This window comes from Penaeus chinensis, chromosome 33, assembly GCF_019202785.1.
Source record: "Penaeus chinensis breed Huanghai No. 1 chromosome 33, ASM1920278v2, whole genome shotgun sequence".
Lineage (NCBI taxonomy): Eukaryota > Metazoa > Arthropoda > Malacostraca > Decapoda > Penaeidae > Penaeus > Penaeus chinensis.
Genome location: NC_061851.1, coordinates 16120893 through 16133764, shown reverse-complemented (window position 1 = coordinate 16133764; position 12872 = coordinate 16120893). Strand labels below are relative to the sequence as shown.

Here is a 12872-nt window from a genome sequence, read left to right as displayed (position 1 = left end):
TGGATAGTAGAAGGGATTGGTGAAGAAACTGAAACGAAAAGTATGAGTGGGAAAAAAGACCATGCAAAATTAGTTGAGTCGATGGCTGAGTCCCAAGGTTGAGGAGTTCCCCATCATTGGGTCTGTCTCCGTCTCCTAAGCCCTCCCACGACAACAACGGGCAAAGGATTGGGGGGGGGGGGGGGAGAAGAGAAGATAAAAATAGATATTTATGGTTTTGTACTTGTGATTAAAATGCACTTTCTCCTACCACTTTGGGTCCCTATCCTGGTTTACATAATAAAACAATCCTTTTTTTTTTTTTTTATAATGTGGAAAAGAATAACCTAAATAAGTGACAAAATAGGTATATAAGAGAAACACTTTTACTTTGCGATATTTGTAAATCTAAAATCTTTAATGTTTACATTATATGTTTCTTAATCAAAATATGGCATATGTCAAAATGAGATAATTGCTTTTGTGAATATTCTTATTCATAAAGCTTTAATAAGACCTCAAAACTGGTATAATACAGTATAATTACATAATCAAAAACACAAATTTGTACACATTCCTGACTCTTAGATTAACAAGTAAACCTTTTTTGTTATTTATATGTAGATTAGTAAATATATATTCTTTTCTATATATACACATATATATCTTTTATGTACATAGTATCTTTACAATTATTACAAACAAGAATATCATATACAAATGTTCTTGGCTATAGGCATAAACAGCCCAGATTCAAAGTGGAAAGATATGTTGCAAGTGTATTTGCATAACAATGAATGATTTAATAACCAATGCATATTACTGATGAACAGCCCTGTTCTTGTAAAGAAAAAACATGTTTATTGGTCATCAAAATAGGCACCATAAAATAAGTACATACACACTGAATAATCATCACAATGCACTTTGTATGTCTTGGAAGACAGTGAGCATTTGTTTCAGCAAAGCTGTTTGATTTTTATGGTTATCCTGAAGCAGATGCAAAAGCTTTGTCCTCTCTTGACGAGACTGTTGCCGATACCTTGCGAGAGATTTCATAATTTCCCATCGTTTTCCTCCTGGCTTCATGGAGGTGCCCAACCCAGGACTTTTTGTCTCATTGAAACAGGAACTTTCAGCTTCCTCTTCTATCTCTCTAGATGGTAAATCTAATGGCTCCTCCTTGATTCTCATAGGAATTTTCATGGAAGTTACATCTGATTTCTCTCCCACTTTAGACGTACTGGGCAGTTCATCAGTTTGTATTCTTTTAGCAGCCATAAGATCTGGATGAACCATCATTCTTGGAACATACATGTGTTTAATGTCTGAAGGCAGCGGGTGGTTTAGAGGATAATGAAGTTTCAAAGTACGTGGAGGGACAACACCTTCAACTGTGTGACAATGCACCAATTTTGCATTTTCTTCTTCTGTCACGCTCAAAACTTTCACTTGAACTCTATCCTCTTGTGAATCACCACTGTATTTAAAGACGTATGTAACTTTACCATCTGGTGTGTCATAAGGAACAGCTTTTGTCTTTGTGGTAGTGGCCTTATGATGCTTTTGTCTTCCTCTCCCTCTGCCACTTTTTTGTCCTCTACTACTAATACCTTTATAAGACCTTTTCGGACCTTTACACTCATTAAACAAGTCTTCATCATTGGGTTCTTGTTTAATCGTGACGTGACTTCCCTGCTCATTTTCTACTAAACTATCTGTTGATGCTTGGATGCTTCGTTTCTTCAGCATTCCTTGGGGTGTCACATTAATGCGCACAAAGGCAGATACATTTTCTGCCATGGTACTAACAGTATCGATGTTTTCACTGCTTCCCATCTCTTTATCCAATTTATTTTCCTGATCAGTAAGAAGCAACACAGCCATCTCCTGACCATTCACCTTCATCTTCTTGACTGAGCACTTTGGTAATCGATTATTTTTCTGCAAGGGAGATGTTGCAGTAGTCCTCATCTTTGGTGACTGTGTCAGTGGCTTACTTTGATCTACATCACTGGTATGATTGAAACTTTGGTGGTCCTGGAGATTCTTACCCGTAACAAAAGAGTCAACTGGATGGGGATTTGGAATTGAGTGACCTAATAACTTAATTAGACTCATTTGATAGGAAAACTGCCTATATCCACCATGTCTAAATGTGGCCACCATATACTGCCATTGCTCTTGGCACTGTGTAGGGGTTTTGCTGTAACCTTGAGTATGTAATACTTCACTTGCTGCCTTCATCACAGTCTTTCCTGAGGAGTGCACATTGCGTGGCTGAAGCTCCCAGCTAACGTGTGTTTCAATTAGTAGATTTGCTTCATCAAAACTCCACTCACCAATCTGAAAAATTTGGATGAATTGTATACTGTATAAATCAAAACTTTTTACCATTCTTACACCTTCACGCACTAAACAATTTGAATTAGCTTTGGTGAAAGAAGAGCAAAAGCATAACAGAAAATATAATATGGAAGAATACATACTATACAAATCAATAATCATAATAATATTGAATAAATATGACTTACTGTCTGCCATCCAGGTACAGGCAAAGCATGGAAACCATAGGCTACAAGGGGATTTGGGTGATCTTCCCACAGGCCTTCAAGGTCTCCCAAAGAATCTTCAGCACCTTGTAACAAGGCCTGCCTGTGAGTGTGATGTAACTGCACTAACAGATGCCAAACTCTGCAAAAGGAATATATTTGGGCAATTTGAATACTAGGGAATGATGGTAAAATGTCAGACAATCATCAACGTTATTGTAACTTTCACTGAAACTTGATTAGACAGAAAATTAGAATCTCATCCATAACATCTCCAAAACTTTAAAAACTGCCAATCGAAATTGCACTCTACACACTGGTATGGGGTGAAGGTTGGGGAAGAATACTGGTAGTGATCATCAAGGTACTGAGCAAGAGAGAGCAGAAGGGGCCAACGTGGGGCACTGTGGCAGGAGTGGCCTTTCAGCTCCCTCAGGCCTGTGACCAAAACTGCCATCACTTCTTCTGCTTCAATATCTTCTTCATGTCCTCTACTTGGCTCAACTGTTCAAAAATAAGTAAATAAAGAGAGAAAAAAAGCTAAATTACAAGTACTTAATAATAATAAGTAAGTTATATATAAACATATATCCAATATGCACGCAAACTTTAATCTGTGCTCACCAAGACTAGATGATTCACAAGTTTCTTTGTATCCAAAGAGAGATTTCAATTTGAAGTAGAATGGTGGTCTGCGCCGGGCACGCATTCCACAGGTCTGGTTGAATTGTGAAGCTGCTTGATAACTGCTGTATAGATGCTGGAAGCGATTCTGGCAAGCTTCTGCCTCTCGGGGATAGCCTCCTGCTTCCATTACCTGGCTCACCTTTTAAGGAAATCAGAAGAGTAAATAAACAAATCTTTATGGAAAAACTCTATCTTTAATTGGACAAGAGGGAATAATTTTATTTATATATTTTCCATCATCATAATCTTTTTTATCAAATTATAATCTTTTTTATCTTCATCAGTACTTACCAATTCCCAATCCATAGGTATCTTTGGCCAGCCTGGCCAGAATTCCCTAACTGTGAAAATCAACTCCAATGTTTCCTCACGACTCCAGTCTACGCCTTCTTCATTTTCCCACCACTGATCTAATGGATTGTGAATTAATTTCAAAGGGTGATTTTGGAATACAGAAACTGTACTGATTTGATAAATTGCACAGTTGAGTTTGCTTGTGACTACTTTTTTGTGAAAACTATGATTAATCAAGTGCACACTCAAGATTATTTCTCACCTCTAACATCAGGTTCAGCATCATGGCACACAAAGGGTTTAAGAATCGTCTTCAGGACCTCCTCACACATAACGGATTTTGGAACCTCTCCACTAATCATCCGTGTGTTGAATAAAACAACACTTTTGTACTCTCTACACATCTGTAATATTTAAAAAATCAAATTAAATTAATCACAAATGTATCTATGTTTGTTGGGTGCATGTGTGTGTGGGAGACCTCATCACCAGTTTGTTAGAAACCTCACAAACTCCATTTAAATGCTGGAAAAGAATGCAAGTAATAAAGGAGGGATGAGCATACTGGATATAAAGGCAACTAACAATGAATCCTCAATGAAGTGTACCACCAGACTGTGTCAACACTTATATCTGAATATCAGTCTCATTATATTAAGCCAAGGAGACAGAATATTAAGTGAAGGCAATTTAAACAAACAGAGACAGTCAATACAGAAAGAATGAGAAAAACATTGTTACCAGAGACCGGCAATACAGAAAGAATGAGAATAACATTATTACCAGAGAAAATCTTTCTTGGCACTTGTTGGGGCAAACTTTGTAGCGGTTACTTAATCTAGATGCCACCTCCTTCCATACTGGCTGCCCACTACCTAGCATCAACTCCAACTCGCCATCATCATGGCACACAAGCCTCCATTCTTTCAGTGTGTCCAACATGACGCGGATGTTACCCTCTGTCCATCGCACACTTCCATATTCTTGAGAGTGAAAGAAAAACTTATTACAAAAGTATACATACATAGCTAAATATATGAACATAAAAAACACTATGTACCTTAACATTGCTGAAACTAAAAATAATTACTGGAGAAAACATTTTGGATCCATGTAATACAATCTAATTAGCCTGGATCTGCTTTACATCCTGTGTTATTCAATTTGACTCAACAAAAATAAAGCAGCACACAATAGGCGCTTTAACCACTATATCATCTGCAAATGCAGATATGGAATAGCCTACAGATGAAAAAAAAGTGAGAAACCTGTAAGGCACAACTAGCAATTCAGAAATACTCTTTGAATGAAGACCTAAAAAACAGACCATATGCTTCCAGGGAATTCCTTGAACTTTTTTCATAATGTTGACAATAATTTCTAGGAGTACAATATTTTGCTGGGCTATCTGGAGTGTGAAGATTTTGCCAGGATTTTCCCAATTTTTTCACCAATGAAAAAGCTACAATATTATTAGAGGACTTGCATTTCAAAAACTTACTTTGCTGCATAGCTTTTTTCAACACCAGTTTTTCTCCCTTTTTCCTAACTTGTACAGGCTGGTAATACATTGCCGTTCCTTTATCTGGAATGAAACCTTTGTTGAAAAGAATGTTTTTTACACTGAAACTGACAACACAAATGACTATAGTTATGCAACAAAATGTATTCTGTTCTTAACAATTACTCTGATGTCTACCCATCCATCACATGTCAAATGGTTTACTTAATAAAAGATCCGTAGATGAAGAAATAATTTAACTAACAATGACAAATGATTCTGCAACTGAATTAATCAACTTACCAGATATTGACTCCAGTAGACTCAAATGGGGCCCAAGTACAATCCTTAATTTGCCAATATCTGCATCACCCTCTTCATGATCTTTCACTGCTTCAATTAAAATACTAGCCAACTGGAAAAGCATACAAAAATCAATAAAGCTAAACATCTAAAGCAGACATCACTGACAATGAAATAAGCAAATATCAATTGCAATTTGAGTAATGCACAGGACTTCATCCCATAAAAAATTCAATGAAATTCTCAGCAGAATTATTTTACTACCATACCAACATAGGTAGCAGAAACTGTGTAATGAACTGAAGGATATTTTCACCTTCACCTAATCCAAAATATTGAAGAAAGGTTTTCAGATATTTTCCCACTTTCCACTGCATACAGTTCCATAACATGTAGAGACAATGATGAAATTACAAAAAATATATATTCATCATCCAAACTCACATGCTTAATAGGTGGAGGAGGATGAACAAGGCCACTTCTCTTGATCTGCATCTTCAGACTGGTCAGCATATTGACCAAAAACTCCCTCTGAGAGTCCTCATCACTGCCTTCAATAGTTTCTAACTTGGAGCATGCCATTGCTATAATAATCTCCTTGTTTTTCATGGTTTCTGTTTATAGAAATTGAAACACTATCATTAGCCTCCTGTTTTCTAATGAAAAGAGAAAGTTGCTTGGAAAAAAAAAAAAAAAAAAAAAAAAAAAAAAAAAAAAAAAATATATATATATATATATATATATATATATATATATATATATATATATATATGAACAAATGTAACTCATGAGAAGCAAAGCACAAAGCACTGATAATAAAAGGTTTCAGAATTTCATAAGGAGTTTGGGCTGAACTCTGACTGTGGCTCATCTTATAGATATTTTCCCTCTCAACACTCTCAACATTTCCTCCTTTTCCTGAACTCCTGAATCTTCATTCTTTGCTTGTCCAACTAATGCCAGTCAAAGAATTTTGCTGTAGTACCTGTTATAAACTTTCCTGTTGCCCTCTTGCCTGCATTACCAAGCCCTACTTGAACTAGATAAAAGGTAAAGAAAGCATACATTGTGAGAGAGCAAATAACGTATAAATATTTGTTAATAGATTAAGATAAAGTTAAGAGAAACAGAGAAAGGGAATAATTAGTCATTAAAAATTACCTGAAAATTTTGGCTGAGAAACAATTGTGTCTAATTCAGCCATCTTTTCCATATATGGGAATGGTTTGAGAAGCTCCTTGTTGCGCTTAATGGTACGCATCCTATTAGTGTACAGCTGGCGAAGTAGTGAATAGTACATGCGACATTCTTCCCCAGTATACCTAATAAAGTAATTAAATTTAACATAAATTCCTTTCTTTGTTTGGCAAAGTCCTTATAAATTCATAATTATTATTAATAACACCAACATATTGTTCTGGAATATTTAACTATACAAGCAATTTTATATCAACTTTCAAGCTTCTTGAGTTCAATTTAACAGCTACCTCTGCAATGGCCAACAATAAACAAACTGGTGCATTAAACTGGCACACAAAAATATTAATATATTCATGAAAGCAGACTACATAAACATGCACACAAAACAATAATAAATAAACAAATTCATTCTGAAATAAAGTTTGACTCTTCATATGCAATGCCTTTACCTGAAGCCATGCCTGGCCATGTCATGACTGATCATCTCAAACAGATTAGTGTTCTTAACAGCTTCTTGACGATGGTGCATGACCAAGTCCAGAAGGAGGTGTGCTGCTGTGTGACTCCAGTATGGCACTAACTGATCACTGTCAGTTGACAAAGGCTCAGGAGTAAAACCAAGAGTCATTTCTGTTTCCTCCAAGAGCTGCATCTCTGACACAAAGGGAAATGGATTTTGACTCCTGTATCCTCGCCGCAGAAGTGATATGTGTTCTTCAATCTGTAAAAAAAGTGAAGAAAGAAAGGAAAAAACTGCTTTAAAGGTTCCAGAAGGAAACAGAAGAAAAAACGTGATGATAATAATAATAATAATAATAATAATAATAATAATAATAATAACAACAATAATAATAAATAAACAAAAGTCTAGAAAGAGTAACTCACTAACCTCATAGCACTGTTTGCGATCATTCTGTGTAGTAAGATATGCTTTTGCCAACTGAAGCCAAAGTTCCTCTGTTGGCTGATGGTCCCCACTGCTTAGGTGTGCAACCAAAACTTGTGGGTAAAGCTGTAGTAATGCACGAGATTCATCCTCACTCCACATGAGCTGGGCATTAACTACAAATGAAAAAAATACACAGAAGTGTATAATAAACTAACTCAGCACCTAATCAAATCTTACTTCAAGATTTCACTTAGTATTTCTTTCTTTTTCTTACAATATTAGGTTTGGAGGAGAATTGGCTCCCTCTTGTTTACCTTGCCTCATCCTGATAACATTGGATTTTTCAAGCTTAATAGTTGATCGATCATGTGGCCAGTAATTATAGATGTTGTAGATCTGTGGAATTGTGATAAGATTATTAATGAAGCAGATATGGTTTAGGCAAAATGAAGTTTGTACAATACAGCAGTTTTGTTAATTAAATTTTAAATAAGTTTCAGGGGGGGTCAAACCCAAGGTAGAAATAAATTTAAATTAGATTAAGTAAGCAAAATCAATTATCTTAAGTAACCATGAGGCCAATTGCCTTACCAAAATTTGGTTGGCATATCAAGATCTGAAACACATTCCTTCCAAGTAACATGTATGTTATGCCATGCCAAGAATGGCTGTCTACCCAGGGGTGTCTATACCATGCCATCTATATCACAGACCACTTTACAGCCCTTCTACTGTGTGGACTTTGCCCTGTGGTGGCTGAATGCTTTTGGAGGAATTTTGGCTACTAAATAGCACTATGGCCTCATGTTATTAGACATGTCTATATCAAAGCTATAACCTTGACTTTATCTGTGCATACATGACATTAAAACAAGCACACTGGTTGCCAGTATAAGGCACCTGACCATGTTTATACACATACACCCTGGGTTTTAAGACTGCATTTCAACCAGATTAGAGGCACTCAGTTAATTATCTGACATAATCACAGTACAATATGATTAGCTATGATGTCTTGAATCAGACTTGAATATGACAAATTGCAGCCCATCTGAGCTGAAATTTTATGCAGTGTTGGATAATATAGCCTGGGTTGAAAGTTACAATGGTTTTTATCTTATTTTACTCCTTCATAATTGTTTCAAATACCTGGACTTAGTTTTCTTAACCTTTTGCATTGTTTTAAGTGAGCAGAACCCACGTCAACAACTACCCCTAATAAAAGCAAGCGTCATTTTTTAAATCAGCATTACTTTTACACTAGTGAAGAAGTTCGTCTCTAAGCACACCTCACCTCTGACAAACTTTCATGGTGTCTACATTCTCTGCGAATTGTTCCTGGCTGTGCATTATGCTGCTCCATGGCTGAAAACTGTTTGGTCAGCTCGTAGAAACGTGTTCTCACTTTTTCCACAGTGGTGCTATATCCTGCCTCTTCTTCTAGTTGCTGAAATATATTTCTATATATATAAGCTGTTCATTTGGAATCAAAATAAAGACAGCAATAATAAAAATATCAATAATAACATTAATCATAAAGGCTCATCTAAATATTTTATTCTGTAAAAGTAGTAATAATAATATAACAGTAATAGTAGTAGTAGTAGTAGTAGTAGTAGTAGTAGTAGTAGTAGTAGTAGTAGTAGTAGTAGTAGTAATAATAATAATAACATGAATATGTCATTATGAGAATTTTGGCTGAAGGCTGGTGTGATGAGAATGACTGGTCATGAATGCACAAAGCTGTTTGAGGGTGATCAGACTCAGTAGGCACTTAGGAAGGGGCTCTTGCAATTATTTCCATCAGTAAATGAGGATGGAATGTACCATCTGTGAGCTATGGTTGGAATAGTGCTGGATCCAGGAAGGACACCATTTCCATGCTCAAAATCTATTCCTGCCCAACAAGACTGGCAGTGCAGGGTGTATTACACAAAATTGAATATTAAGGGGAGGGGGAGACAAATAAATATCACAAAATGTTACTTATTATTATTAATATCATACAAAGTTATAGACTATCTTGAAAGATGATATGGAGTCTGTGCAAGAAAAATATTATATTATTGTTCTTACACTTATACAGAAAAGAGATAATAACATTGCAAAAGAGAGCCAAACAGCCTTAACATTGTACTTGAGTGCTTGTGCGTGTCTGAACCACAAGCCATACACCCAGGAGAGTTGCCACTGAACCCTAATGCCTGGATTTTGGGCCAAATGTAGGCAGCAAGGCACCTGGATTGAGTGGACTACTACTATTACTACTAATTAATAATCATAATCTAATAATAATAATAATAATAATAATAATAATAATAATAGTAATTACAATAATATTAATACTTACAATAATAATATCAATCATAATAATATCAATAGTAATAACAATAATAATTATAATAATAATAATAATAATAATAATAATAATAATAATAAAATCAATAACAATACAATTACCAAAATAAAAAAATCAATGCATTACTAATAATAGAAATACCTAAAACAATAGAAAAAAAATCAATAAAATAATAATAACAAAAAAAATAATGATACTGATAATGATGATAATAATAAGAAAATTGTAGTCATAATAATAATATCATTCAGAATCAGAATCATTTTTATTATCAATATATGAGTATTATTACCCTTATTATTATAATGAGCGGCATTATTAGCTTCATTATTATTATCACCATTGTCATTATTATCATTGACATTAATATTATTATTATCATATCTATCATTATCATTATTATTAACACTTATTATTATCACTACTACTATTATCATAATCCTTATTATTACTATCAAATAATAATCAGTTATGATATATAAGATAAACATATAATATGAAATAAGGACCTGACTATTACTGTTACTATGATTACATAGTAACAATAATTGTCAGGTCCTTATTTTCAACTGGGAAAGCAAACCTCTTCTGCCTTCCTTTTTTTCTCCTGAAATGCTTGTGCATTATACACCTACCTGTACAATCTCTTGCCATAATGCTGTGTTGTTAACATGTTCATTATTGAAGCGGTACACCCTTTCATGGTAACACTTTAATAATAGTCTCTCAATTGGGAGAGTCCACTTTTCTGCAAGGAAAACACCAATAGTCACATTTCTTAATAATTTATTTATGATTAGCATTTATTATTTGCCTTTTTATTTTCAAGCTACAACAAAATTATAAATATGAGACAATAAATATAAAATACAGAGAGAGAGAGAGACAAACAAACAGATAAACATAGACAACATAAATGAGTAGTGTGTTTTCTTTGTTCTCGTGCTTTATGTTGGGCCATGTGCATCCTCTTTGATATCAAAATCAATATTTTAGTTGAAAAAACTCACATCCAAAAAATAAAGTCATGAATGACCTATATGGGGGACAAGTAAACACTAAATTTGTACAGTTTTCATCACTCATTTACTTACTTTTTAATGTCTTTGGAGTCTTCCCCCGCTTTTCCATTATCTTGAGCCATTTGGAATTGCGTTCCGGGACATACTTGAACACCCTTTCAATGTGGTCTTTAAAGGCTATATTGATGGGTTCATTATGTGGCTTTGAGTTGTGCTCAACCATCCGCTGGTAGAGCGTGACAAGGGTGCTCCATCGACCCTGAACTTGGTCAGCTGTGTAACTGCAAAAGGGTGTAATTGAAAACAAGTGATCAAACTACACTTCTCTGCATGATATATTCTATTTATCTCATAATAAATTCCTAGAAATTAAAGAAAAGAAAAGAAAAGAAAAAAAGAAGAAAAAAAGAAAAAGAAAAGAAAAAAAGAAAAGAAAGAAAGAAAGAAAAAAGATTTATAACAATATCATCCCCAAGTTTTCAACCTTACTTAAACTAATATATGACTGGAAGAAGTGCAACTTCATGATAAAAAAAAATTCTCTTCTCCTACGCCCTTCCATTCTTAACTATTTAAATTGAAAACATCTGTGAACAATTTCAGAAATGCTAATAAATCAAATCTACAAAAAGTAATATGATACCTTCAGTTGTCACAAAATATTTAAAAATTTTACATCTGCACAGAAATCTCTAGTGTAAAATGAAAATCTAGATGAAATGTATAAAATATAATATTCTAGTGTTTGTCTTAATTGCTACCATGGTTTCAGACAAGACCAAGTATGTACATGAAATACTTCCTTAAGACACCAACAAGACATGGCTTAAAAACACAACATAAAAGCCCAAAAGTACTAACCTGTAACCATGAGCTGCTAGTACCTGACGAATGTGCTCCCATACCTTGTGTCTCATTCGCGTACCACCATTCTGCCCAAGACGCTTACTACCATTTGCTTCCAGTTGTCGGATTAGTAGCAGTGTAGCTGGGCGATCCCATATTCCTAAAAGTCAAGTTTTATGTAATCATGTCCAATCTAAGTTATTTCATATCATTATTTATGTGCTGTAGACAGTACAAATAAGTATTCTTTTAAATGGGAGGTTCTATTAAACAATGCTGAACATTTATTAACCACAGGCTGCCAAGGAAATTGCATAAAAAATGGGGAAAATGCTGTGCTCATTTTTTATAATTTTGTGAAATATCTCTACACATAGATGGCTTTCCTAGTGCTTTGCCACAAAGGAGTCAATTAGTAGATCTTGTGACCTTACCTAATTTCACCTTGCCCTGAATTGGTTGGAATAACATATTTTTTACTAATGCTATGAATATTGATGGTGTAATTTTTATCATAAAAATTATAATTACTATGATGTTATAGATATTAGTAACAACAAAATAAGATAATATAAATTATTTTTGTAAATCAAGGAAAATGGTAAACAGGCAAGAGAGGCAGTACTAGTAATTGGCTCACTAGTGACTTAGAACAAGTGTAGCCATCTATGGGTAAAAACAATTAATAAAGTAAACTGACAGTGGGCATGGCTTGTACATACATGCCATTCCCATTGGCAGTGGGTTAAACAACAAAAGTTAAACTCACCAAAGAGATCATTAAGTTCATCAAAATATTGACATGTTCGTCTCATATTGTGCATATCATTATGGTTCACTGTATTACGGTATTTCTTACATAATTCTCGCCATCTCATACGAATCTGTAGAATCAACAAAAAATCTTTGAAGTAAGGATAAAAATAATAATAAGATTAACCAAGTGATACTCACATATTATCAGAAATCACTACTACATTAAGGTTGAGTTTATATTTTGAGGTTGAGTTTATTTTTTCTCTCTTTTTCCTGAGTCTTTCTTACAGTACACTTACCTGCAACACTGTAAACTGATATCCAGCATCTGCAAGTTTTACGCGAATCATTTCCCAAGCTTCTGTTCTTTTGCATTCCTTATCAAGGATGAAATAAGCCTTTGGGTTTTCTTTCAACAGCTGTATTAGGAGACGACTTGATTTATTGTCCCAAGGGCCTGAACACAGGGAAAAACAAATAAGAA

The 12872-nt window shown here is 34.5% G+C and overlaps 1 protein-coding gene across 1 annotated transcript in view; it reads right to left on the bottom strand.

Annotated features, from left to right (window-relative positions):
• Window positions 1-374: 374 nt before the first annotated feature.
• Window positions 375-12872, bottom strand: part of LOC125043249 — a 16590-nt gene continuing 4092 nt past the window's right edge. The window contains exons 4-23 of the mRNA XM_047639259.1: window positions 12688-12845; window positions 12402-12516; window positions 11648-11792; window positions 10859-11067; window positions 10400-10512; window positions 8700-8852; window positions 7720-7801; window positions 7406-7578; window positions 6966-7237; window positions 6478-6638; window positions 5761-5930; window positions 5317-5428; window positions 5014-5097; window positions 4296-4495; window positions 3775-3916; window positions 3510-3628; window positions 3156-3357; window positions 2849-3035; window positions 2514-2673; window positions 375-2325 (exon numbers count right to left, since the gene is read on the bottom strand). Coding sequence (XP_047495215.1) covers window positions 895-2325; window positions 2514-2673; window positions 2849-3035; window positions 3156-3357; window positions 3510-3628; window positions 3775-3916; window positions 4296-4495; window positions 5014-5097; window positions 5317-5428; window positions 5761-5930; window positions 6478-6638; window positions 6966-7237; window positions 7406-7578; window positions 7720-7801; window positions 8700-8852; window positions 10400-10512; window positions 10859-11067; window positions 11648-11792; window positions 12402-12516; window positions 12688-12845 — 4388 coding nt within the window. The 3' untranslated portion in view covers window positions 375-894. The remainder of the gene's footprint in view (window positions 2326-2513; window positions 2674-2848; window positions 3036-3155; window positions 3358-3509; window positions 3629-3774; window positions 3917-4295; window positions 4496-5013; window positions 5098-5316; window positions 5429-5760; window positions 5931-6477; window positions 6639-6965; window positions 7238-7405; window positions 7579-7719; window positions 7802-8699; window positions 8853-10399; window positions 10513-10858; window positions 11068-11647; window positions 11793-12401; window positions 12517-12687; window positions 12846-12872) is intronic.